This window comes from Suncus etruscus, chromosome 2 (genome assembly GCF_024139225.1).
Source record: "Suncus etruscus isolate mSunEtr1 chromosome 2, mSunEtr1.pri.cur, whole genome shotgun sequence".
NCBI lineage: Eukaryota > Metazoa > Chordata > Mammalia > Eulipotyphla > Soricidae > Suncus > Suncus etruscus.
The window spans coordinates 89,333,572-89,356,867 of record NC_064849.1 but is presented as its reverse complement, the minus strand read 5'-3'; the positions used below and the strand labels follow the sequence as shown (position 1 = coordinate 89,356,867).

Genomic DNA, 23,296 nt, shown 5'->3' with positions numbered 1-23,296 from the left:
GCAGTAACATTCCATGTCTGTATTCCCATGCATCTTCATGTGTGTCTCTGTGTCTTGGGATTCATATGGGTATGTGGAGGGTGCTCATTTCTGGGGAAGACATATGTCCTGACAAGTTTACATCTGTAGGACTGGCTTAGTGGACCCTTTGGCTAGAACTGAAGTGCAAGTGCACAAAGGGCCCACCACAGAACTATCCAAATGCGTTCCAGAGACTGGTTTGTGTTAACGTGCACTCATGCGACTAATGAAACTTCTCCACTAGTGTGAGGTGGGAGTTGACTGACTTCAGTCTCAGGCCAAGAATTTCAGGATTGGCTTAAGTCAAAGGATGTAGTTTACTATTTTGGTGTAATCCTTCTAGATGTGTGTGTGTGTGTGTGTGTGTGTGTGTGTGTGTGTGTGTGTGTGTGTTGGGAGCTTATTTTGGGGGTGTGTAGCCTCACCCAGCTGTACTCAGGGCTTACTCTTGGCTCTGTGCTCAGGGATCGCTTCTGGCAGTACTCAGGGCACTTTGACTAGTGCCAAGAATGTGTCTGCCTAGTGCAGAACAAATGTCCCACCCACTGTACTATCTTTCTGGCTCGACATTGGGAACATTTTTTTTCAACTTTGGAGGTCACATCCAGTAGTGCTCAGTGTAAGATTCTGGAGATCCAATCCATGGTGGCAAGTAAGACAAGTGTCCTCCCTGCATACTATGGTTACAGCCTCATGTGGGGCACTTTTAGACCACTTTATTGAAGATCAGCTCCAGCTCCCTGTTTTGTTTCCAGCACTATGATCTGTTGATTTAACCTGTGTTGCTACACAGGTGCTGGGCCAGCGAGATAGCATAGCTGATAAGTTGCTTGCTTCATCTGCAACCAACATGGGCTTGAGCCCCAGCACCCCAGATGGCCCCACGGCCCCACGCCTGCCAAGAATGATCCCTGATCACAGAAACAGGAGGAAATCCTGCGCACTCCAAGGTGTGACCTCAAAACAAAACAAACAAAAAAATTGTAAAGTGCTGATGCTGCCTCTTACCTCCTGCAAGAAACCTGCATAGAATGGGGGAAGGTTGGTTTGCTTTTGAGGGTCTTGTTAAAAGCCTCCCAGTTTTCAGGCAGATAGATCTGAACTTGTTTTCTTCACAGCCCCAACTTTTCTCATTTGTGTGACTTAGTTCTGGTTCTGTATTCAGTATCTAGAACAGGGGTCCTCAAAATATAGCCTGCAGGCCATATGTGGCCTGCTGAGGATATTTATCCGGCCTTCTGTTTTAGGTCCAGTACCATCTATTTAATTTATTTGGGGTCACACCCAGGGATGCTTCAGTACCTGGAGAACACTTAGATGATCATATGTGGTATTGTGGATCAAACCAGGGTCTGCCACGTACAAGACAAATGCCCTAGCCACTGTGGTATCTCTTTCCTGTAACTCTTTACTAGGTTGATATGATCCATAATATTATTAGAATTCTGAAGTTACCTCTTATTCCTGCAGGGAATGAGGTTTCTGTTTATTTTAAAGCATTGTTAAAACCATGCGATAGTGTTTACATTGAGATTTTCCCCTCTCTATTCAGGGAATCTTTATTTTTAAATAAACATGAACTTGTACAGTTACATTTGAAACAAAGTGTCTCCATGGAGTTTACCTGGCCAGGCTTGCATGCCAGGAAATTCTAGCTGACTTGAGAAATATTTACACACAGAGACGCTGCAGGGGAGATCTTGGTGCTTACCGGGTGGAATTACACATTTTCTGGACGGTTGGTGCTGAAGGGAGAGTGAGAAGCATGGAGGGGGTGGCCTGGGGCTTTGGTGCCGGGAAGCTGAAGGCCTCAGTGGTGCCCAGGGAGTCTCCCTGGCCTTGTCTTCTGCCCTTTCTACTGACAAGGAAGTACACGCATAGTAACCTAGTTCCAACCTAGTTCCAAGAAGGCCCACACCTGAGTATATATACATGACTTCCTGTATGAAATTACAGTTTATTTTGCTGCAGGTTGGAGATGAAGTAATCAGTGCTGTTCTATTGACTGGCAATAATTCGAGCATTTGTGACTTAATATCTTGCAAGACCAACTGGCCATCAGAAGTGGGGCCACCTGTACTCTACCCCCTTTAAATAATTTTATTATATACACTGTGATTTACCAAGTTGCTCATGAAACAATAGTTTCAGGCATTAAATATCCCAACGCCAATCCCACCACCAGCATGACCTTCCCTTCATTGGTACCTTCAGTTCCCCATCCATCACCCTAGCCTGTGTCCATGCAGCCACCAACAAATTCACTTGATGTGGTTTGTTACAACACAAAGGCAAATGCGAGGATCAAAACTTAGATCAACACGGGCCAATATGAAATAATCATTCTATCTGTCCAAGGTGTCATTAAAGTCAGTGTTTGAGAATTTCCTGGGCTGTGGTTGATGTTAGTTGAACCTTCTGTGTTTCTTTTTAGGATCACTGAGTTGGCAGGTTTCTATGGGACTTTCCCAACACATTCCTATGATACTACTGAACTGACAAATTTTGAGGTATCACATGACCACTTGTGGCCATGTGGTCCAGGATCTATAGATCTGAAACAAATTTGATGGGTTGGCAGTTTGATCAGGTTAAGTCATGAAACTGGACCGTTTCTGTGGGAGGGCATAGGGGGTGGCACTGGGCTGTTGTAGTCTTTCAGTGAGGGAGGAATCTGCTCCCACCCAATCTGAGAAGGTCCCAGAGGAATCAGCCTGGACCAGCCTCCCTGGGAGGGGCTGGCAGCCATGATTTCCTTTTGGAGTTCGGTTGAGGAGCTGGACTGTCTTTCTGCCTGAATAGGGCAAGTATGGACATGCCCTGCTTTGTACCAGAAAAAATTGTTTAGGAAGCATCTGGCACAGGCAGAGATGGGCCACTCTAGAAGCTTCCAAACTTCAGGTTCACTTCCTCCATGAAGTGGTTGGTTTGTGTTTGGACAAGCTGAGTCTCACTGGTCATTTACTCTGCATTTTGGATTCCTATTCTGGGTAGAAATTGTGGAATGTGTGTTTGTGAGGAGGTATACCTGATCAGGCCTTGGTTTTTCTTCTTCCTGTGCATTGTAGTTTCTCAGCTGAGGCTGGAAAAGGCAGTTGGGGGACCAGAGCAATAGCACAATGTGAAGGACACTTGTCTTGCATGTGACCAACCTAGGTTTGAGTACCAGTATCCCATATGGTTCCCCCAAGCCTGCTAGAAGTAATTTTTCAGCACAAAGCCAGGAGTAATCCCTAAATACTACTGAGTGTGCCCCCAAAATAAAAACTAAGAACTTGATCAGCCCCAGAGGTGTTCTTGTTCTGGAGAAGTGGGGGTCCTGCGTAGTCAGGTACTAGGGCCCCCTTTCCTGGCTTACAGATGTCTCTTTTGCTGTGTTCTCACTGGAAGGAGAGAGTTTTTTTGGGGGAGTCTCTTTTGGGGAGTGGTGTTTGGGACTCATCCAGTGGTGCCCAAGGATTGTTTGTCTGTGTACAGGAGTAACACCCCCCTGGTATTTGGGGACCCTTTGTGTTGCTGCAGATCAAACTGGGCCAGCTGCCTACAAGGCAAGAACCTTCTCCCTGATTGTGTTCCTGGTATCTTTTCAGTTGGGGGCACTGACCTGGTCCTGAGGGATCCACACTCTTGTCCTTATCACTTCCCAAGTGCTCCATCTCTGAGGGCCCACAGTTGGGAGGGATTTTCCAGCCAGGAAGTTTAGGGACGGGACTCAGGACATGAGCCTCTGCCATGACTGGAGGTGACCCTGTGGGGTGCGGGGTGGTGGGTCAAAGCTTTCTGAACAAGGTTATTCCTCTGTGAATTGGACCTTTTAATCACTTCTGCTACTTGTGTGTGTGTGTGTGTGTGTGTGTGTGTGAGTGTATGTGTGAAAGCTCGAGTATCTGAATATGTGTGAGTGTTGTGTGGATGTGCGAGTCTTAGTGTGTGTGTAAAAGTGTGTTGAGTGCAAGTATGTATGTAAATGTGTGTGCATGAGTGTATGTGTGAATGTGTGTAGGTATGAGTGAAGAGAAAAGTGTGTATGTCAGTGAGTGCTTTAATTTTTCTGTTTATATCCTTACTGAAGCATCTTAAAAAATTATGTTTGGGGCCGGAGTGGTGGTGCAATCGGTAGGGCATTTGCCTTGCATGCAGCTAACCTAGGATGGACTGTGATGGGATCCCCCCAGCGTCCCATATGGTACCTCAAAGCCAGGAGTGATTTCTGAGTGCATAGCCAGGAGTAACCCCTGAACGTTACTGGGTGTGGCCCAAAAAGCAAAAAAAAAAAAGTTGTTTGTATGTGTGGTTGTGCAATGGGCCATATCTGACAGCTCTAAGGTTAACTCCAGGCTCTCCTGGCAGTGCTCATGAGCATGCATCATTTCTCCAGCCTACTCAGTGTATGTACATATGACCCCCTCACACACATGAGAGATTGGGTGACACCCCTTCCCTCTTCCCAGACCCAGTCTGGGGCTGGCTCAGACTCCCAAAGGGACAATGTGCACACTTGTTGGTGTCAGGTACAACCCCCGAAGGTATCCAACATAGACCTGAGTGTCTCTCAGGGCTTGTGTGAACTGTGTTTATGAAGCCTTAGGAATAAGTCAGGAGATACCAGGACAAGGAGACTCAAACCCAACTCAGTCTGGTGTAGAGATAATGCTTGGGTTTGGTCGTTAACCTGACACCACATGTGGAACCCCAAACAGAAACCACAATCCCCCCTAAATGAGCATTTCTGAACTGTTGTGTCCTTCACCCCCCTGCTCTTCCTCTGGTCCCCCAGTTTCTCTGAGCCCCACAGGGGTGACTGACGTGGGAGACTGACCCTCTCCCCTCTTCCTTTCCAGACCAGCCTCATTGTTGCCTGCTTCCATGGCTTTGTGGACTCGGTGTTGGTGTTGGCCGAGTGTCCCTACATCGATGTCAACTGGCAGGACAGTGAGGGGAACACGGCGCTGATCATAGCTGCTCAGGCCGGTAAGACTCGAAGCCCCGGGGACGGTGGGTGGAGACAGGCAGTGACCGGCAAGGTCCTCACATGGGACATGTTTTTGATGCTTGCAGACTAGAAATTAGGACCTCGAGGTCTGAAACGCTCCAGTCTGCAGATGGAGCTGTGACCTTTTGGTCCCTCTGGGAGACTTTCTCCTCCACCCAGGACCTACGGTTGGAGTGGATCAGGGGGATGAAGGATGCTGGTCAGCTACCAGTGCCCATTTCCATTGTTAGTGCAAGTTCATGGTTGTGATTAGGTGGCTCAGCTCTTTGCCTTCAAGGTCAGGAAATTTTGGGATGCAGCAGGGAGCTAGGGCACAACCTTGTGGGAGGTGCCAGCTCTGTCTGTGTTACTAGGAATGAGCCCTAGAGCATGGCCATGGGATCAGCCCCTGAACACTGCAGGGGAATAGAGTTCCCAAAATTTGACCTGGAAGAAATAGTTCAGAAGTTAAAAGACAGCTAGGGAGTGAGGATGGTGAAAAGGATTCAGGGACATTACAATGTCTCAGTAAGCATCCTACAGTGTAGGGTTGTTGGATTTGTGAATTATATAGATTTCATATATAAATATGAAAATGTTTTTATTTTTTATTAATTACTTTATTTAAACATTGTGGTTACAAGAGTGTTCATAATACAGTTGGGTTTTTCCACAGATATAAATGTTTGAGTTTCAGTCATACAATGTCCAACACCCTTCATTGAGGGCACATTTCTAGCCACTAATGTTCCCAGTTTCCCTCGTGCCTTCCCCTCTGTCTGCCTTTGGGGCAGATATTTCTCTCTCTCTCTCTCTCTCTCTCTCTCTCTCTCTCTCTCTCTCTCTCTCTCTCTCTCTCTCTCTCTCTCTCTCTCTCTCTCTCACTCCTCACTCTCATTCACTCTCTTCTTTTTATTCCCCCCACCCCATTTTAGACACTGGTTTGCAATCTTGTTGCTAAAGGTGTATCCTTTCTATCACTTTAGGACAGTTTAGGCACTTGGGCAACAATTGTTCTCAAGATTTTTTTTTCCCTTGGGGCTACACTTGGCAAGTGCTCAGGGTTTATTCTACTCCTGGCTTTACACTCAGAAACCACTCCTGGCAGTGCTCAAGAGACTATAGGGGGCAATAAGGATTGAACCTGGGTTCTGTGCTCAGAGATCACTCCTGATGGGCTTGGGGGGGCCGTATAGGGTATTGGGGATCAAATTAGGGTTGGCCACATGCAATTCAAACACCTTCCTTCTGTAATGTCACTCAAGCCCCTCTTCTCAATATTCTTCTATTAATATATAGTTACTGCTCACCCCACCACCCACAAACCCCAGAATACACTCCCTGTCCCTGTTACCTTCTGTCCCATCTCCCTCCCAGTCACCCAGCCTTTGTTGATTGACATTTGTGCTTGGGTGCCCTCTTGTCACCTCCTTTAACACTGCCACTTGTCTAAGACCTTCTGCCTATAAATATGTATTACTTCTAGTCAACCTCAGGTGTATATAGTTGTATCAGTTGGTTGGTTTCATAGTATCAGTTGATTTCTCCCTGTACCACATACAAGGCCATCATCCTCCATTTATCCTTTACCCTCTGGCTGCCTTTGCTTGGCCTAATGCCCGCCAATGCCAACTTTCCAAAAACTTCCATGATTTTGCTTCTCCTTGGATGCCTGGCTTTAGCCTCCACATTCAGAATATTAGATCTTGGAGACTACCAAATGTCTCTTCTTTCTGCAGAACTTTGCTCCTGAAAAGTCTGGAGGAAGCTAAACTTGGAACTGGCCACTTGCAGAATTTCCAGGACAGTCCCATTGTGGTTCCATCTCTACTGCTCAGGGAGTCTTGAAGCAGCTCAGACTGAGTTGGGCAAAGACGATATTTGTTCCTTCGAGGTCCCCAGTTGCATCTGTTGTTTTTGGGAAGTGCTGAAACATAGACTCAGGCAGAGGGGATGCTCCAGCTCTGATGCATGTTGGTTCTTGACCAGGAACCACTGCTGCATATTTATTCTTTCTAATTATGATACTATGATTTATCAAGTTGTTTATAATGTAGTCATTTCAGGAATTAAATATTTTAACCCCAATCCCAGCACCAGTGTGAGCTTCCCTCCCCCAGTGTCCCCAGGCTCCCTCCTACCACCCTAGCCTGTTTTCATTTAGGCACAAGCAAATTTACTTTTTTTTCTTTTTTTTTTTGGGGGGGGGGGTCATGCCCGGCAGCGCTCAGGGGTTACTCCTGGATTTATACTCAGAAATCACTCCTGGCAGGTTCAGGGGACCATATGGGATGCTAGGATTTGAACCACCGTCCTTCTGCATGCAAGGCAAATGCCCTACCTTCGTATCTCTCTAGCCCCACAAATTTACTTTCTATTGTTTGTTAAACACAAAGGCAAATGAAATGATCAAATCTTTTTATTTAAAACTTTATTTATTGGGGTGGCGAAGTGGCGCTTGAGGTAAGGTGTCTGCCTTGCAAGCGCTAGCCAAGGAAGAACCACGGTTCAATTCCCCGGAATCCCATATGGTCCCCCCAAGCCAGGAGCAATTTCTGAGCGCTTAGCCAGGAGTAACCCCTGAGCATCAAACAGGCTTTATTAATTGATTGATTAATTGATTAATTGATTGTTGGGTCACATCCAGCGGTGCTCAGGGTTACTCCTGGCTTTGCACTCAGAAATCACTCCTGGCAGGCTTGGGGACCATGTGAGTGCCAGAATTGAACCAGGTAACTTCCAGGTCGGCTGTATGCAAGGCAAATGTTTCCCTATTGCTGTGTTATCTCTCTGGCCCCTGAAATTATCAAATCTTAGTTCAACAAAGATCAATTAGAAATAATTGCTCTCTCCATGGTGTTATTAAAGTCATCATCTAAGACTTTACCCAGTTGTGGTTGCTTTTAGTTGACCCATTTATGTTACTGTTTAGGTTCACTGAGGTGGATAGATTTCTATGGAACATCTCCATCAACTTTCCTGGGATACTATTAGGTTGACACTACAAGATATTGAGGTGTCCAGAATTTATAGATCTAAAACAAATTAGGTGTATTGGCAATTTGATAAAGTTAAGTCAAAGAGTTGGGCTGTTTCTGTCGGAGGTGTAGGGTATGGTGGTGAGGCGCTGGGCTGTTGTAGTTCATGCAGAAAGGGAAAATGCTAAAGTGAGAAGCAGGGTGCTCCTTCAGAAACAATATTGCAAACACAGTGTCTAAAAGGAAAGAAGGAGGAGGAGGAAGAGGAGGAGGAGGAGGAGGAGGAGGAGAAGAAGAAGAAGAAGAAGAAGAAGAAGAAGAAGAAGAAGAAGAAGAAGAAGAAGAAGAAGAAGAAGAAAGAATAGAGGAAGGAAGGAAAGAAAGAAAAGAAAGAAGAGAAAGAAAAAAGAAAGAGGAAGGAAGGAAAGAAACAAAAGAAGCATGTGCACTGGTGAAGGTGTGGCTGAAACTCAGTCATCAACAACTTTTTTACCTATGTATCTCACAGTGATTCAATTAAATAATTTATTTATAAATTAAAATAAAAAAGAAAGGGGAGTCTTCCCCCATACTTTCTGAGGATACCACAGAGATACCAGCTTAGACCAGGCTATCTGGGAAGTATGAGCAGCCATTGTTTTCTCCTCTTCACAACTTTCCTCCAGTACATCTTGTCTCCTCCTTTTCCTGGGGGAGAAGTCTCTGGAGAATGTGACCAAGCAGCCTGTGCCAGGCACTGCCACGTTCCAATCAAGGTGGGGCCCCACACAGCCCAGAAAATACCTAGGGCTCATTCTCTCACTCACACATGTCCACCCCTGCTGGTTTCAGGTATGATGCTTGGCCCTCAGCCCGACATACTAAGCTTGGAAAGTCCCAATCTGAGGCTGAAAGGGATGATGCCAGGAGCTTGGCCCTCACCGGTTCATCCTTATTACTGAGCTCTGGCTTAGCCCCAGCTCTGGGCCTAGCGATGCAGAGATGAATTCATGGCAGATCTGATAACCAGTGGTGGAGAGACAGAGAAACCCAAGCCCAGCATCCCCCAATGGGCTCTGATCATGGGGTGTGTGGGGGGTGGGGCTAAAATACCTCAGCTACCTGGTGGGCAAGGACCAGTGGTAAAAGGGGGGGGGGTCAGATGCAGAATAGAGGAGCTAATGCAGCTGCTGGCCCCTGCGCTTGGCTTTTTGCTGTTGTAACCTGATTAATTCCCATAATCAGTCATCCCCCAAAACATCATTAGTCGAGAAAGCAAGGAGGTTAAATCATGTGATGTCAAGACAGATTGCAACTGTGTAAGCACCTGAAATTGCAGTCTAGAGCAGGGGCACAGAGCATTTTCATAGGAGGTTTTGTTTTGTTTGTTTGTTAGGTTTTTTCTTTTTTGGTGTTTGGGTCACACTCGGTGATGCTCAGGCATTACTCCTGGCTCTGCTCTCAGAAATCGCTCCTGACTTAGGGGCTTGGAGACCATATGGGACGCTGGGGGAACAAACCGAGGTCTGTCCTAGGTCAGCCGTGTGCAAGGAAAACGCCCTACCATTGCGCCATTGCTCTGGCCCTCATAAGAGTTTCTTTTTTAATGAATTATTCTACCAGAATACACTAAGATACATGAAAACAGGAGGAGTACTGTAGGGGACTTAGATGGCTCTCTGTGATGTATCCATCCTGCATTATATTTCATAGAGACAATTATTTTATTTTCATTTATTTATTTTTGGGCCACACCCAATGGTATTCAGGGGTTACTCCTGGCTCTGTGCTCAGAAATCTTTCCTGGCATGCTTGGAGGACCATGGGGGATGCCAGGAATTGAACCCAGCTCTGTCAAGGTTGACCATGTACAAGGCAAATGCCCTACTGCTGTGCTATCGCTCCAGTCCCTATAGAGACATTTATTAAGTTGCTAATTCTTTAGGCAGCCCCACTTGCCTTCCTGCTGAAGTAACAGGTAGGCTTGGGTCCTGTCTGTTCTGAGTCATAAATGATGATTTATGACATCCATCTTCCCCGGCTGCCTCCTGGTTACTGTGCTTAGATTTCTGCTTCTGTTTCTAACTTTCCTGTCGTAACAATGATCCATCAAGATAAAGTATTTCGTTTTTTTTGTTTGTTTGTTTGTTTTTTGGGTCATACCCGGTGACGCTCAGGAGTTACTCCTGGCTATGCACTCAGAAATCGCTCCTGGCTTGGGAGACCATATGGGACACCAGGGGATCAAACTATGGTTCGTTCCAGGCTAGCATAGGCAAGGCAAACGCCTTACTGCTTGCACCACCGCTCTGGCCCTGATAAAGTATTTCTTGTTTTTGGTTTTGGTTTTGGTTTTTGGTCACACCCGGCAGTGCTCAAGGGTTACTCCTGGCTCTATGCTCAGAAATCGCTCCTGGCAGGCTTAGGAGACCATATGGAATGCTGGGATTCAAACCACCGACCTTCTGCATGCAAGGTAAATGCCTTACCTCCATGCTATCTCTCCAGCCCCCCGATAAAGTATTTCTTAATTCCAAAGCTACAGAGAGAGGAGGGGCAAAGCTACAATGTAGGGGCTGAACTATAGAACAGTGGGGAGGGCATACTTGTACATGGCCAACCTGGGTTCGATTCCCCACATTCTAGATGGTCCCCTGAGCAATCCAGGAATGAGGTCTGAGTGCAGAGCCAGTAGTAACCCCTGAACAATCCCAAGTGTAGTTCAAAAAAAAAAAAAAAAATCCCAAGCCAAACCAAAGAATCTGTGATTTAACCCTTGTATCTGACAGTGTCTTAGAGTGGGACAGGTTGGTGTGTAACAGTACCAAGATTGAGTTTACATCGAGGTGACACTGGGTTTGTCTGCCAGGGATCCAGGTGGGCTCCACGGAATTCCTGGAAGAGGCAAGGAAGTTTCTGCACGGTGCTGAGGTGCTGAGAGGGGAGGAGATGTGCTGAGACAGAGGGGTGGGGAGTGGGGAAACAGCTGCAATAGGATAAGAGATGAGGCCAGGCAGGTGTGAGGGAAGTTCCAGGACCAGCCCCTTCTGGCACTCTGAGTGCCAGGACTCCCTGAAGGCTGTGAGCATGGCTAAGCCCTGAGTCAGGGGAGTTTGGGGTGCAGAGATTTCTCCTGCCAGGGGCTGTCTGCTGGGCTCATATCCCTTGTGGGCACTCTCTGGATGAAGGTTTGGGACCATGCCCAAAAGTGCTCTGGTGAAGCTCCTGTCTTGATTCTTCCTGAATGTTTCCCTTGACTCAGTTTCTGCTGCTCCATCATTACTAATGACTGGGCAGTCTCCAACCTTGACATATGTTCTTTTGTTGGAAACTCATTTCCCACAACCTCGCCGCCTGGTCCACACCACCCCGCCTGTTTTCTTTTTTACTTTTTATATAATAATAGTTTTTATTTTGACCAAAGTGGATTACATATCTTTCACAGTTATATTTTAGGTACATATTAACATTGAATCAGGGAATTCCCATCACCAAAGTTGTCCTCCCTCCACCCCTGTTTCCAGCTTGCACCCATATCCCTCTCCTTTACCCCTCAGGATGCTAGTATAAGTGGTCCCCTCTGTGTCTAGCTTGTTGTAGATTGGGTAACAATTATTTTGTCGTTTGCTTTGGATTTAGTGTTTAAGTCCAATCATTTTTATTACTACTTAGTGATCATACAAATGTTTGGTCTTGGTACACTCAATTATTTCCTCCTCAATTTGAGAGGTGGAACAAGATGGTTCAAGTTATGTGGTTCTGTTTGAAAAAAAGAAAAGCAATAAAATGGGGGTAGAACTCAAACAAGCCAAAAATGGGTGGAGTCCTTAAAAGTTCTCAACATAAGTTTGAGGGAAGAAAGGGAAAAAGGAAGAGGAAACACCACAAGAATACAAAAAGAAAATCAAACAAAAAATCCAATAAGCACTAACCACGGTCCTGAAATAAAAACAAAAAAGAGCGCAAAAAAATAAAAACAACAACAATAACAAAACCAAAAACCAAAAAAATTAATAAATAAAAAATTATTTTGTGCTGCTTCTCCCCCCCCCCCATAGGCACAGTAAATATTGGGGAAATTAGAGAGGGAATTCCCTTGGCCTAAGAGATACAGGGTTTCTCCACCCTTGAAGTATACTGTCATGGGACTAACTACAGACTCCTTGCATGTTCATTTACTCTCCCCTATGTCCTTTTGTCACACCACCTGTTGTAAAATGAACTCAAGACACCTTCCCTCCATCAGACATGTGCCCTCAGCCTCCTCCATCAGGAACTTACCCCCAGACTTCTCATCAGACACATGCCCTTAGCCTCCTCCTCCATCAGAATCGTGCCCCCCACTCCCAGCCTCTTTCATCAGACACCTCCTCAGTCTCCTACATCAGACACCTCCCCAGCCTTTTCCATGCCCTCCCTTTCCCCTTCTCAGGTTCCTGAGCCCTGCTCCTGGATGAACGTTCTTTCCTGCAGCCTTGGTGGTTGACACTTTTCCAAAGCCAACAGTTCCCTCTACTGGCCTCATCTGGAAAGAGACTTGCTGAGAAGCTGCCATCAGACCAGTGAATCTTTCATGGTCTGATTCTAAGAGCAGAGCCATTTCCTTTCCTTGCCATGAGACTCTCCATCAATAACTGACTCTCACTAAAGTGTTGGGTCGGTCGGTAGCGAATCTCGATGAGTGAATTCTTGTGACTGACCTGCCTGGGCATGTCTGGCCACTTTCGTTTTCAGAAACAGATTTGGGGAAATTTGCTACTGTGAGCATCAGCATAACTGAGTACTCAGAGCTAGAGCGGTAGTGCAGAGGGTGGGATACTTGCCCTACATGTAGTCAACTCCCGTTCGAAACCCAGGCTCCCCATGTGGCCTTGGGAAGGTACAATAGACTGGCATGTTTGTATGTGGTCATTGCGTGTCTACGGGACAGAACACGAGAAGAGGGAGGAAGCCACTACTGGCCAACAAACAAAAACCCAACAAAAACAAAGGCTCCCAAATCTTAAACTACTGAGTTAATTGCTCACATGTGCATGGGTCACTGGGGTCTGCCCATTGAAAAGTCACTCTTGCTTATGTATCCAAGGGGAGCTGGAAACCTCATTTGTCCTAGGATGCTATGAGCTGGAATAACCCTGGGTGCATTTCTTGGCTCTTCCCTGGGGTCTCTGAGTAAGCCTGGCCAGACATATCTAGGGTCCATGTGTGAGAGGGAGGTTGGCCTGGAAGGATCTTTGAGCTCCACTTGCAGAGCCCCTGCAAGTGTCCCACTGGCAGGTGGGAAGTCACAGGGCAAAGGGGACACTGGGCTGTTTGGGGGCATGGATGCCATCTAATGGGCAGGGATTTGCAAAGAAGAGGAGGCAGAGAAGGGCGCAGGAGTGGGTTCAGGGTGGATTGAGGTGTGGGAAGGATGTCAGGGTGCTGGGGTACTGGGGACGTGTCAGGCTGCAGCTCAGCAGTAGAGTAGATAATTGATACATATTGAGGCCCTGGATTAGCTCCCAGCACCAATCCAGTATCTTCTACTTTTTTTTGTTTGGGAGCCACACTTGATGGTGCTCAGGGGTTATTCCTGGCTCTGTATTTAGGGATCACTCATGGCAGGCTCAGGGATCCTATGGGATGCTGGAAATTGAACTCAGGTTGGCCACATGTTTGCAAGGTGAATGCCCTCTTCGCTGTGCTATGGCTCCAGTGCCACTCTTTCATCTTCTGCAAAAGCAATAGAATAAAAGCTTCTGGAGCAGAAGGAGAAATAATTTCTTCCATGAGGTCCCCTCTGAGTCTGCCTATGGACACAGGGAATATTTGGGAGTGAGGTATGGAAACCAAGGGGCTTCCCTTGTGGTTTCTGTTCCCTTTGAACCCAGGATGTAGGTGATGTCAAGACAGAAAAGTAGAAAATTTCCCAACTGGGGCCCTGAAAGTCCCATCAAATGGAAAAATCCTTGGGACTGGCTGAGAATCCCACCCATAGCCCTGGATTCCTAACCCTGCATCCCAATCCTTCTTTTAAAAAGAGTATAGACCATTCACAGGGTAGGGGACCTGGAGGGAGACCCTGGGTCCCCCTTGACTTTTCTCTGGGTCAGCCAGTCCCCTGCCCACTACTGGTATGCAGTGGCCTTTGGTTGATGATTTTTGTCCTCTTCCTTGGTCCCTGGGGATCTGTCTGCCACCATCTTCATTGCCCCAACACAATGATCTGCACCCAGTAAGGCTTGGGTAGCACTGTAGGGTCCAGAGTCCAAGAACAAAACCAAACAATCTTGGATCCTGTGGGACTCGAACCCACAAAGATCCACTGAGGGAGGAGTGGAGCATCAGATCTCAGGGTCTGCAAGACTAGAACTTGCACGACTAGACTCACAAGACTAGAACAGGCCCTGTGGGACTTGAATCAATTGCCTTATTCTATCTACTGGAAGAGTCCCTATGTTAGGGTCTGGAGGCCACACAATTGAATTAAAGCAAAGCAAAACTTTATTCCATCAACCAGTAAGTTACAAACTGACCAATCAGGGCTACCTCCAGCAGGTGACCCCCCAGGGGGACACAGGCAGGCTATATAAGACTAGAAGCAGGGAAGCATGAAGTCATTCCTTTAGGTTGATTCACTGTTGTCTAGGGAGTTTCTTCCTTCCTTCCTTCCTTCCTTCCTTCCTTCCTTCCTTCCTTCCTTCCTTCCTTCCTTCCTTCCTTCCTTCCTTCCTTCCTTCCTTCCTTCCTTCCTTCCTTCCTTCCTTCCTTCCTTCCTTCCTTCCTTCCTTCCTTCTCTCCCTTTCCTTCTTTCCTGGCAGGCTTGGGAGATCATATGGGATGCCAGGAATCAAACCAGGGTCAGTCCAGGGTTGGCCATATGCAAGGCAAATACCCGACTGCTATGCTATTGCTCAGACCCTTTCTATGATGTTTCTAGGGTGTTTAATCATGTCCTTTTATGGCCCTATGTCTAGGGCTGTATATTGTAGTTTAGAGGGCCTTGGGGCCTGCATCATTATTGTTGGGATAAAAACTTAGCCTTTAAATGAAAACTTAGCGTTTTTAGCCTTAAATAGAAACTTACCTTTGGGTTGACAAAATGGAGTCCCTTCTGCTCTAGGCTTCACAGCACATGGAGAGGGTTCCCTCAGCACCCACACATTCACCCCTGTCCTTGCACTATGCTAAATTAGTTTTTTTTGGGGGGGTCACACTTGGCAATGCTCAGGGGTTACTCCTGGCTCCATGTTCAGAAATCACTCCTGGCAGGCTCGAGGTACCTTATGGGTTGCCGGGATTCGAACCACCGTCCTTCTGCATGAAAGGCAAACACCTTACCTCCATGCTATCTCTCCGGCCCACTAAATGAGTTTTAAGAATAAATTGCTTAGGGCCGGAGAGATAACATGGAGGTAAGGCATTTGCCTTTTATGCAGAAGGTCATTGGTTGGAATCCTGGCATCCCACATGGTCCCCAGAGCCTGCCAGGAGTGATTTCTGAGCATGGAGCCAGGAGTAACCCCTGAGCACTGCCGGGTGTGACCCAAAAACCAAAAAAAAAAAAAAAAAAAAAAAAGAATTGCTCAAAGGAATCATTCCTGTGCACTGCATGGTGTGGCCCAAAAAATAAAAAGAGGGGTCCTTTATGTTAGCAGGCTGTGGCAAAAGTGGAGATCTGGGATAGAGACTGGGACTATTGGTGGAGGTAGGTTGACACTGGTGATGGAATTTTTACTGAAATATTTTATATCTAAATCAAAACTATGAAGCGAAAGAGTGAGTAACTTTGTAAATCACAATGATTTAGGGCCCAGAGAGATAGCACAGTGGTGTTTGCCTTGCAAGCAGCCGATCCAGAACCAAAGGTGGTTGGTTCGAATCCCGATGTCCCATATGGTCCCCCGTGCCTGCCAGGAGCTATTTCTGAGCAGACAGCCAGGAGTAACCCCTGAGCACCGCCGGATGTGGCCCAAAAAACAAAACAAAACAAAAAAATCACAATGATTTAAGTAAAAACATTTTTTAAGTGAAAAAATAAAAGGACAAGTACTTGGTCCTGAAAAGATTGTGGCTCAAACCCAGGGGTAGATTGCCCAGAGTGTGGGGCACCCCTGTATCCCAACACCCCACTCTTGGCCCTGCAGCTCTCTGCTTAGGAGAGACCCATGCAGGCATGGGTGTTGCTGTACTTTGGTGCCGGTACTGGGAGCTAGCGTCCAAGCCCTTCATGTTGGCTTGGTTTTAGGGTCACACTTGGGCCAAGCTCAAGGCTTTTGGTTTGGTTTTGGGGTTACCCCCAGCCATGCTCACTCCTGGCAGGAGGGTCATATGGGGACCATGTGGGGTGCTGAAGATTGAACCGGATCAGCAAGTGCACTGACCACTCTACTATCTCTCCCACCCCTCATGCCCACTACTGACTCACACTTCCTCCACGTGTTGTTGACATCATGGGTGGATGAGAGTGTGTGAGTGTGACTGTGTGAATGTGACTGTGAGTGAGTGTGCAACTGAATGTTTGTGTTGTGACCAGCTGATGTGTGACTGTGGATGTGACTATGTATGTGTGGTTGTGTGTCTGAGTGTGACCATGTGACTGAGTGTGAGTGTAACCATGTGACCATGGGTGTGAGACAGGGAACAGCTCAGCCTCTGAAACATCTGTCTGTCCGTAGAAGTGGAGTGCAGACATAGGTGGGTCTCCCCCGTCCAGGCTCTGGACAAATCTCGTCTTAGTGCAGGAAGATGACCCTGAAAGCACCCTGGACCCCACCTGCCTGCACCTGCCTGCAGGAGGCCCAGCACTCCCAACTCTCCAATACTCCCTCCAACAGCTGTCAAGTGAGGCAACCAAGGTGGATCTACTGGAACCCATGGAAGCCTTTCACATAGGCTGATGGGGCCCCTCTCCCAGACCTGGGGTTCCCTCCCCTCTGAACACACCCTCTCCTTTTTCCTCTCTGCAGGCCACTCAGCCATCACGCATCACCTGCTCAACTATTTCCCTGGACTGGATTTGGAGCGCAGGAATGCACTGGGCTTCACAGCACTCATGAAGGCGGCACTACAGGGTCGTACCGAGTGTGTTCGGGCGCTCATGCTGGCAGGTAAGGGTCCCTTGCACTGAGTGTGCCTGTGTTCATCCTGGGAGGTGAGGGGGGGTGCAGAAGGAAGCCACATAGTGGGATCCCACCCTCCTGTACATCCCCTCACCTGTCTGCTTCTCAGTCTGTCTGTCCTGAGCAAAAAACACCACAAGCCATCACTGCCATCCACAGGTGGGTAACACATTTCTGGCAGTCCTGGGCTGCAAGTGTCTTTCCTGCTCACTGCCCCCCCCCCCAATCCCTCATTCAGCAGTGCTCAGTCTGGCCTCTCACCCTGTCCTCTGCACAGGGTGAGGGATGCCCTGAGGTGCCTGTCTCTGCCCCCTTCACAGAGCTGGAGGTGGCGTGGCCCTTCACCATGAGATACCAGCTGGATTTAGGTCAAAGTTTCTTTCTTTTTTTTCTTTTTTTGGTTTTTTGGGCCACACCCGTTTGATGCTCAGGGATTACTCCTGGTTTAAGCACTCAGAAATTGACCCTGGCTTGGAGGGACCATATGGGACGCTGGGGGATCGAACCTTGGTCGTTCCTTGACTAGCGCTTGCAAGGCAGACACCTTACCTCTAGCGCCACCTCACCAGCCCCAGGTCAGCGTTTCTTAAAGGGGGTGACACCCCACCCCAACTTTGCAGCCTCGTAGCCACTGGTGGGTGCTTCCTGGTTCTGTGCTCAGGGAAAAACATTTGATGCCAGAGATCAATTCGTGTAGTCTACTAGGCTTCCCTACAAATGTTAGCTCTATGCAACAGGAGACTCAGTTTCTCCCTTTTGGGTGAGGGTTAAGTCACACCTAGAAGCACTCAAGGGTTTCTCCTGGCTCTGTGCTCAGAAAAGCTCCTGGGAGGTTCATGGGACCATATAGGATGCTGGGTCCGTCTCTCAAGTTAGCTGCCTGCAAGGCAAACACCCTACTGCTAAGCTATTGCTCTGGCCTCAGTTTCTATTTATTGTGTCCTACTCCATCCTCAAATAACTTCACAGACATCAATTTCACAGACAGCCCAGTGCCTTCTGAATGTGACATATTTAGGGGGTGTTTGCTCCACTATCAGACCAACTGAAAGCTGAGTAATTAGGTCACCACCACCCTGAATGAAATAGAGGAATATTTTGGAGGTTTGGAGTCACACCTAGCTGCTTTAGTGTTCACTAATCTCATTGCTTAGAGGTCACCCCTACTGCTGCTTGGGGCCTGTTGGGTGCCAGGGATCAAAACTAAGGTTTCTTGGGCCAGAGCAATAGCACAATGGGAAGGGCATTTGACTTGCACGCAGTTTACCCAGGTTTCATCCCTAGCATCCTATATGGTCCCCTGAGCCTTCCAGGAGTAATTCCTGAGCATCCCCAGGAGTGGCCCAAAAACCAAAACAATAACAAACTAGGCCCAGTAATCTCTGAGCATCTCCAGGAGTGGCCCGAAAACCAAAACAATAACAGAATGGGTTTCTGCATACAAATTATGGACTATCTCGGCCTTGAGAGTCCCTAAAATAGAGGGTGTTTGTATTAGCAGCTCAAACAGTGAAAAGAGTAGCTATGGACTGAAGGTTGGGTGCTCGGGGTTTATTTGTTTGGAGAGCACTGAGCCTGGGAGCATTGGATTCTGGAGAAGGAAGAGGAAGAGGAGGAGGAAGAGGAAAGAAGAGGAGAAGGAAAAAGAAGAAGAGGAGGAGGAAGAGGGCAGCCCACAGGCTCCTAGGGGGAGAAACTGGTCTTCCAGAAGTTCTGGGTGTCCTAAAAGGCTTGTGTGAAAAACATTCATCATCCAGATTTGCCTTCCACAATTTATGGTTTACACATAAACTGCTAATAGTCACCTTCTGAGTAACACCACCAGCCATGTGTCTCTGCCACCAGAGCTCTTTTATTTCCAAAGTTTGTTCCAAGAGACGCCAGACCCCAGATGTGAGCAGTTCTCACGCCTGCAGCCGTCTCTCTCCTTTCCCATTAGCATGTGAAAAATGTCTCTTTCGAGCCACGCTCATTAAGATTTTAATTTTGCAGTTTGTTCCTTTTTAAGTGACATGCAATTAATTAAGGTTTAATGTGTCATCTATTTTTTGCCACGACACTTTGACTGTCTCTTTTTCATTTTTTTGTCAGTGTATAAATTGGACCCGAGCTAATGAGTTTCATCCTGATTTTCAGTTCCAAATAATTACCACCGCTCTCACAAGGCTAGTCTTGAAGGCATCACCCAATTCCAAGCATAAATGGGTGAACTCGAGTGAGAGCCTTCTTGGCCCAGAGTCTGGGTCTGAGGGTGTATTGCCCAGAGGTTGGTGAGCCACTGGGGGGTCTCCATCTCCTTCTTTTATTCACCTGTGTTGATTTCCTAGGGTTCTGGCCCACTGCCGACCAGGCCCTGGGGGACTCCCAGACTGAATAATTGCCCCAGTTTCCCAATTGGCTTTTTCAGTGGAAATATGACAAAACAGAACTTGAACCCCTGGACGATTTTTTCAACTCTGTGAGTATCAAATGGGGCTAAGACAAATTCAAAAGCAGTTTCTGAGTCATTTTTATTTATTTATTTATTTATTTATTTATTTATTTATTTATTTATTTATTTATTTATTTATTTTCACCACACTTGGAGGCATCCAGGGGTTACTCCTGGTTCTGTGCTCAGGGGTCATTCCTGATGGTGCTGGGGAAGACCATATGGGATGCTGAGAACTAAACCTGGTTTGACAATGTTGTGCTATCACCCTGGCTCCAGAGTCATTTCTTCTTCTTCTTCTTTTTTTTTTTTTTGTTTTGTTTTTGGGTCACACCCGGCAGTGCTCAGGGGTTATTCCTGGCTCCATGCTCAGAAATTGCTCCTGGCAGGCACGGGGGACCATATGGGACGCCGGGATTTGAACCGATGACCTCCTGCATGAAAGGCAAATGCCTTAGCTCCATGCTCTCTCTCCGGCTCCTCCAGAGTCATTTCTTTTTTTTTTTTTTTTTTTTTGGTTTTTGGGCCACACCCGTTTGACACTCAGGGGTTACTCCTGGCTATGTGCTCAGAAATCGCCCCTGGCTTGGGGGGACCATATGGGACACTGGGGGATCGAACCGCGGTCCTTCCTTGGCTAGCACTTGCAAGGCAGACACCTTACCTCCAGCGCCACCTACCCGGCCCCCAGAGTCATTTCTTATCCTCTGGAACTAAAGATGACCATCATGCCATCCAATTAAGCTGAAATTAATGCTATTTGAGGAGAAAACAGGGGTCAGGGTAGTTCCAATTAAGCTGAAATTAATGCTATTTGAGGAGAAAACAGGGGTCAGGGTAGTTTGTAGGGAAAATGACTGTAGAGTTCATGGAGCCTGAGGAGAGAGGAGTCAGGTCATTAGAGAAACTCAGTCTGGAAGGAGCGTTAGACTGAGAGATGAGTTAGGGGAGCTGGCTCTGAGGCTCTGGGAGGCGAGAACTGGGATCTGCAGGCCAGGTTGGCTGCCCAAGAGGGAGTGACACTGTTTTTTTCCAAAAACACTCAGCTTGGCCCTTAAGGTTCTCAGCGCACTGGGCAAGATCTGCCATAGGCAGCTCTTTGTTGAAGCCAACCACACCTTCCAGGTACCATGTGGGACACTTAGACAGTTGTTCCAGTCAATTTTAGGGATGGGGCTAAAAAGAGAGCTACTACTGCTGCTGCTGCTCCTCTTCCTCTTCCTCCTCCTCTTTTCCCCCTTCCCCTTCTTTCCGCATTCTACTCCATCACCACCACCACCTCCTCCTCCACTATCACCTCCTCTTTCTCCTCTCCCTCTTTCCTTTTAGACACTGGTTTTAAATACTGAAGGGATATCCTGTTTATCACTTAACTTCTTTTCAATTCAGTGATTATTTCTAGTGGTCCCTTCCCAGTCCTAACTGCATAACTAACCCTAACCATCATTTATATTGTCTCTGGATATTTTTACTGTACTATCTTTTTTCTTTTTTTGTTGTTTTATTTTTTTGTTTCTATCTTTTTTCTTATAACACTAAGTGTGATCATTCTATGTCCATCCCTCTCCCTCTGACTCATTTCATGCAGCATGATACTCTCCATATATATCTACATATACACCAGTTTCATGTCTTCATTTTTCTTCACAGCTGCATAGTATTCCATTGTGTAGATGTACCACAGTGTCTTTAGACACTCATCTGTTCTCGGTCCTCAGCTGTTCTAGGGCAATTGGGTGGTTTTCAGATTCTGGCTATTATAAATTAAGCTGCAATGAACATGGGAGTGCAGAGGCTAAAACACTTGTCTTGTGTGCATTGAACCTGGTTTTGATTCCTGGCACCCCATATGGTACCCTGGTACTCTGAGTGATTTCCCAAGTGCAGAGCCAGGAGGAAGCTCTGAACACAGCCAGTGGTGGCCCACACTACCCTCCCCCTCTAAATAATGAATTGAAACTTTTGGGGGCGCTATATCTGGTGACTGTTGGGGGTTACTCCTTAGAAATTACTCCTGACAGGCTCAGGAAACTGGGGATCATGACTTGCAAGGGTCAGTTGCATGCAAGGGAAACTGTGCCCTCCCACAATTCTGGCCCATGACCTTAGACTTTAACGCAGGAGAGAAGTCATATTTTAGACAAGTGCACTAGGCTTATCCAAGCTAAGGAGTTATTTTTATTTTTTGGCCATACCCGGTGGCGCTCAGGGGTTATTCCTCACTCTGTGCTCAGGAGTCACTCCTGGGATGGAATCCTGGTCAGTCACGTGCAAGGCAAACACCCTACCCGCTGTGCTATTGCTCGGGCCCACTCTCCCATTCCCGTTTTGCTTGGTCTTTTCCAGGAGCGGATGTCCACGCGAGGGACCCGCACCGAGGGATGTCATCCCAGGAGTGGGCCGCCTACACGGGGCGCCTGGAGGCAGTGCGACTCATCCAGCGGCTCTTGGAGCGGCCTTGCCCGGAGCAGTTTGGGGACAAGTACAAGCCGGAGCTGCCACTCGCCCTGCATGGAGCTGCGAAACCCCCCAGCTCCAAAACCTGCCTGCAGCGCCTCAGTCGCTGCCTGCATGCCGCGCTCAGCCCCCGCGCGCGCGCCCTGCAGGACGGCGGGGTCCTGGACCACATGGTCAGAATGACCACCAGCCACTACAGCCCCGCAGTGGCCATCGGCTGCCAAACTGTGTGCCCCGACAGCCCGCCCTGCGTGGGCAAGCGACGCCTGGCTGTGCAGGAGATCCTGGAGATCCGAGCGCGCAGGAGCGCAGGGGCCCCGGAGCAGGACCAAGGGTTCAGCGGTCAGCCACAATTGCCGGCGTCGCATACCTTGGGGGACTCCAGAGAGGGGACCCCCGAGGCCGGCCTGGGTTCCCCGCAGCCCCGTAGCAGCAGCGCCCCGCGCAAGGCCAGTCTCCGGACCCTACAGCGCCTCCGAAAGGGGAGCGTGCGTCCCGGCGTGGTCATCCCCCGGGTGCGCGTGAGCAAGGCGCCCGCGCCCACCTATCAGCCCGAGCGCCAGCCCAGCAAGGACAGCGCCCACCTCCAGCTGCCCAAGTGGCGCTACAAGGAGGCCAAGGAGGAGAAGCGGAAGGCGGAGGAGGCGGAGAGGCAGCGCCTGGCAGAGGCGCAGAAGGAAAAACGGGCACCGCGCTGGAGGAAAAGGACGTGACCGGGTCTGGCCCCCTACCGACCCCCTCAAAAGCGCACAGCACCTGATGCACAGAGGGGGGTGGCGTCCCTAGAAACGGGACCTGCTGGTTCAGGTTACACCCAAGGGGAAAATGGACGCCACCCACCCCCAACCCCACCTCAGCAGTGAAATTTTTGACAAACGATTTGCCTAACCGTCCACCTTGCAAACTTCACTTAAGACAGTTTGGAGACTAATTTCTTTTTTTCCCAAGGGCATTTTCTGTACCATTTTGTATGTTGAATCTTTGCAGGATTTTACTAAAGACGGTTTGATACGTTTTTGGGAGACCCTTTGTTTCAAAGAAGTTTCTAGCAATCACTACTTGTGCTTCCTCTCTAGGTAAGGGATTTTGTGGAAACACCCCCTCCCCGTTCTGCTACTTGTCTCTGCCTCTCCTCCTCCTGCAGGACCCTGCATGGTGGGTGTGTCACTTGGGACCAGGCCAGAGATGCTTTTCTGTTGGGTGCCGGTGGTTCTAGGCCAAGAGATCTAGGAGAGAGCCGGTGCCTTCTCCCTTTCTTGAGGCTTTTCTGGTCCTTTCCACCTCACGCCTTCAGAACCATGAAGGGGATCCTTTCGGCAGCGCTTAAACCAGCAGCCAAATAGGCATGCATTTC

The 23,296-nt window shown here is 48.0% G+C and overlaps 1 protein-coding gene across 1 annotated transcript in view; it reads left to right on the top strand.

The window, feature by feature from the left end:
* ANKRD33B (ankyrin repeat domain 33B) overlaps nucleotides 1-22,707 on the top strand; it is a 63,542-nt gene extending 40,835 nt beyond the window's left edge. The window contains exons 2-4 of the mRNA XM_049767934.1: nucleotides 4,863-4,992; nucleotides 16,902-17,042; nucleotides 21,832-22,707. Coding sequence (XP_049623891.1) covers nucleotides 4,863-4,992; nucleotides 16,902-17,042; nucleotides 21,832-22,655 — 1,095 coding nt within the window. The 3' untranslated portion in view covers nucleotides 22,656-22,707. The remainder of the gene's footprint in view (nucleotides 1-4,862; nucleotides 4,993-16,901; nucleotides 17,043-21,831) is intronic.
* Nucleotides 22,708-23,296: the final 589 nt, after the last annotated feature.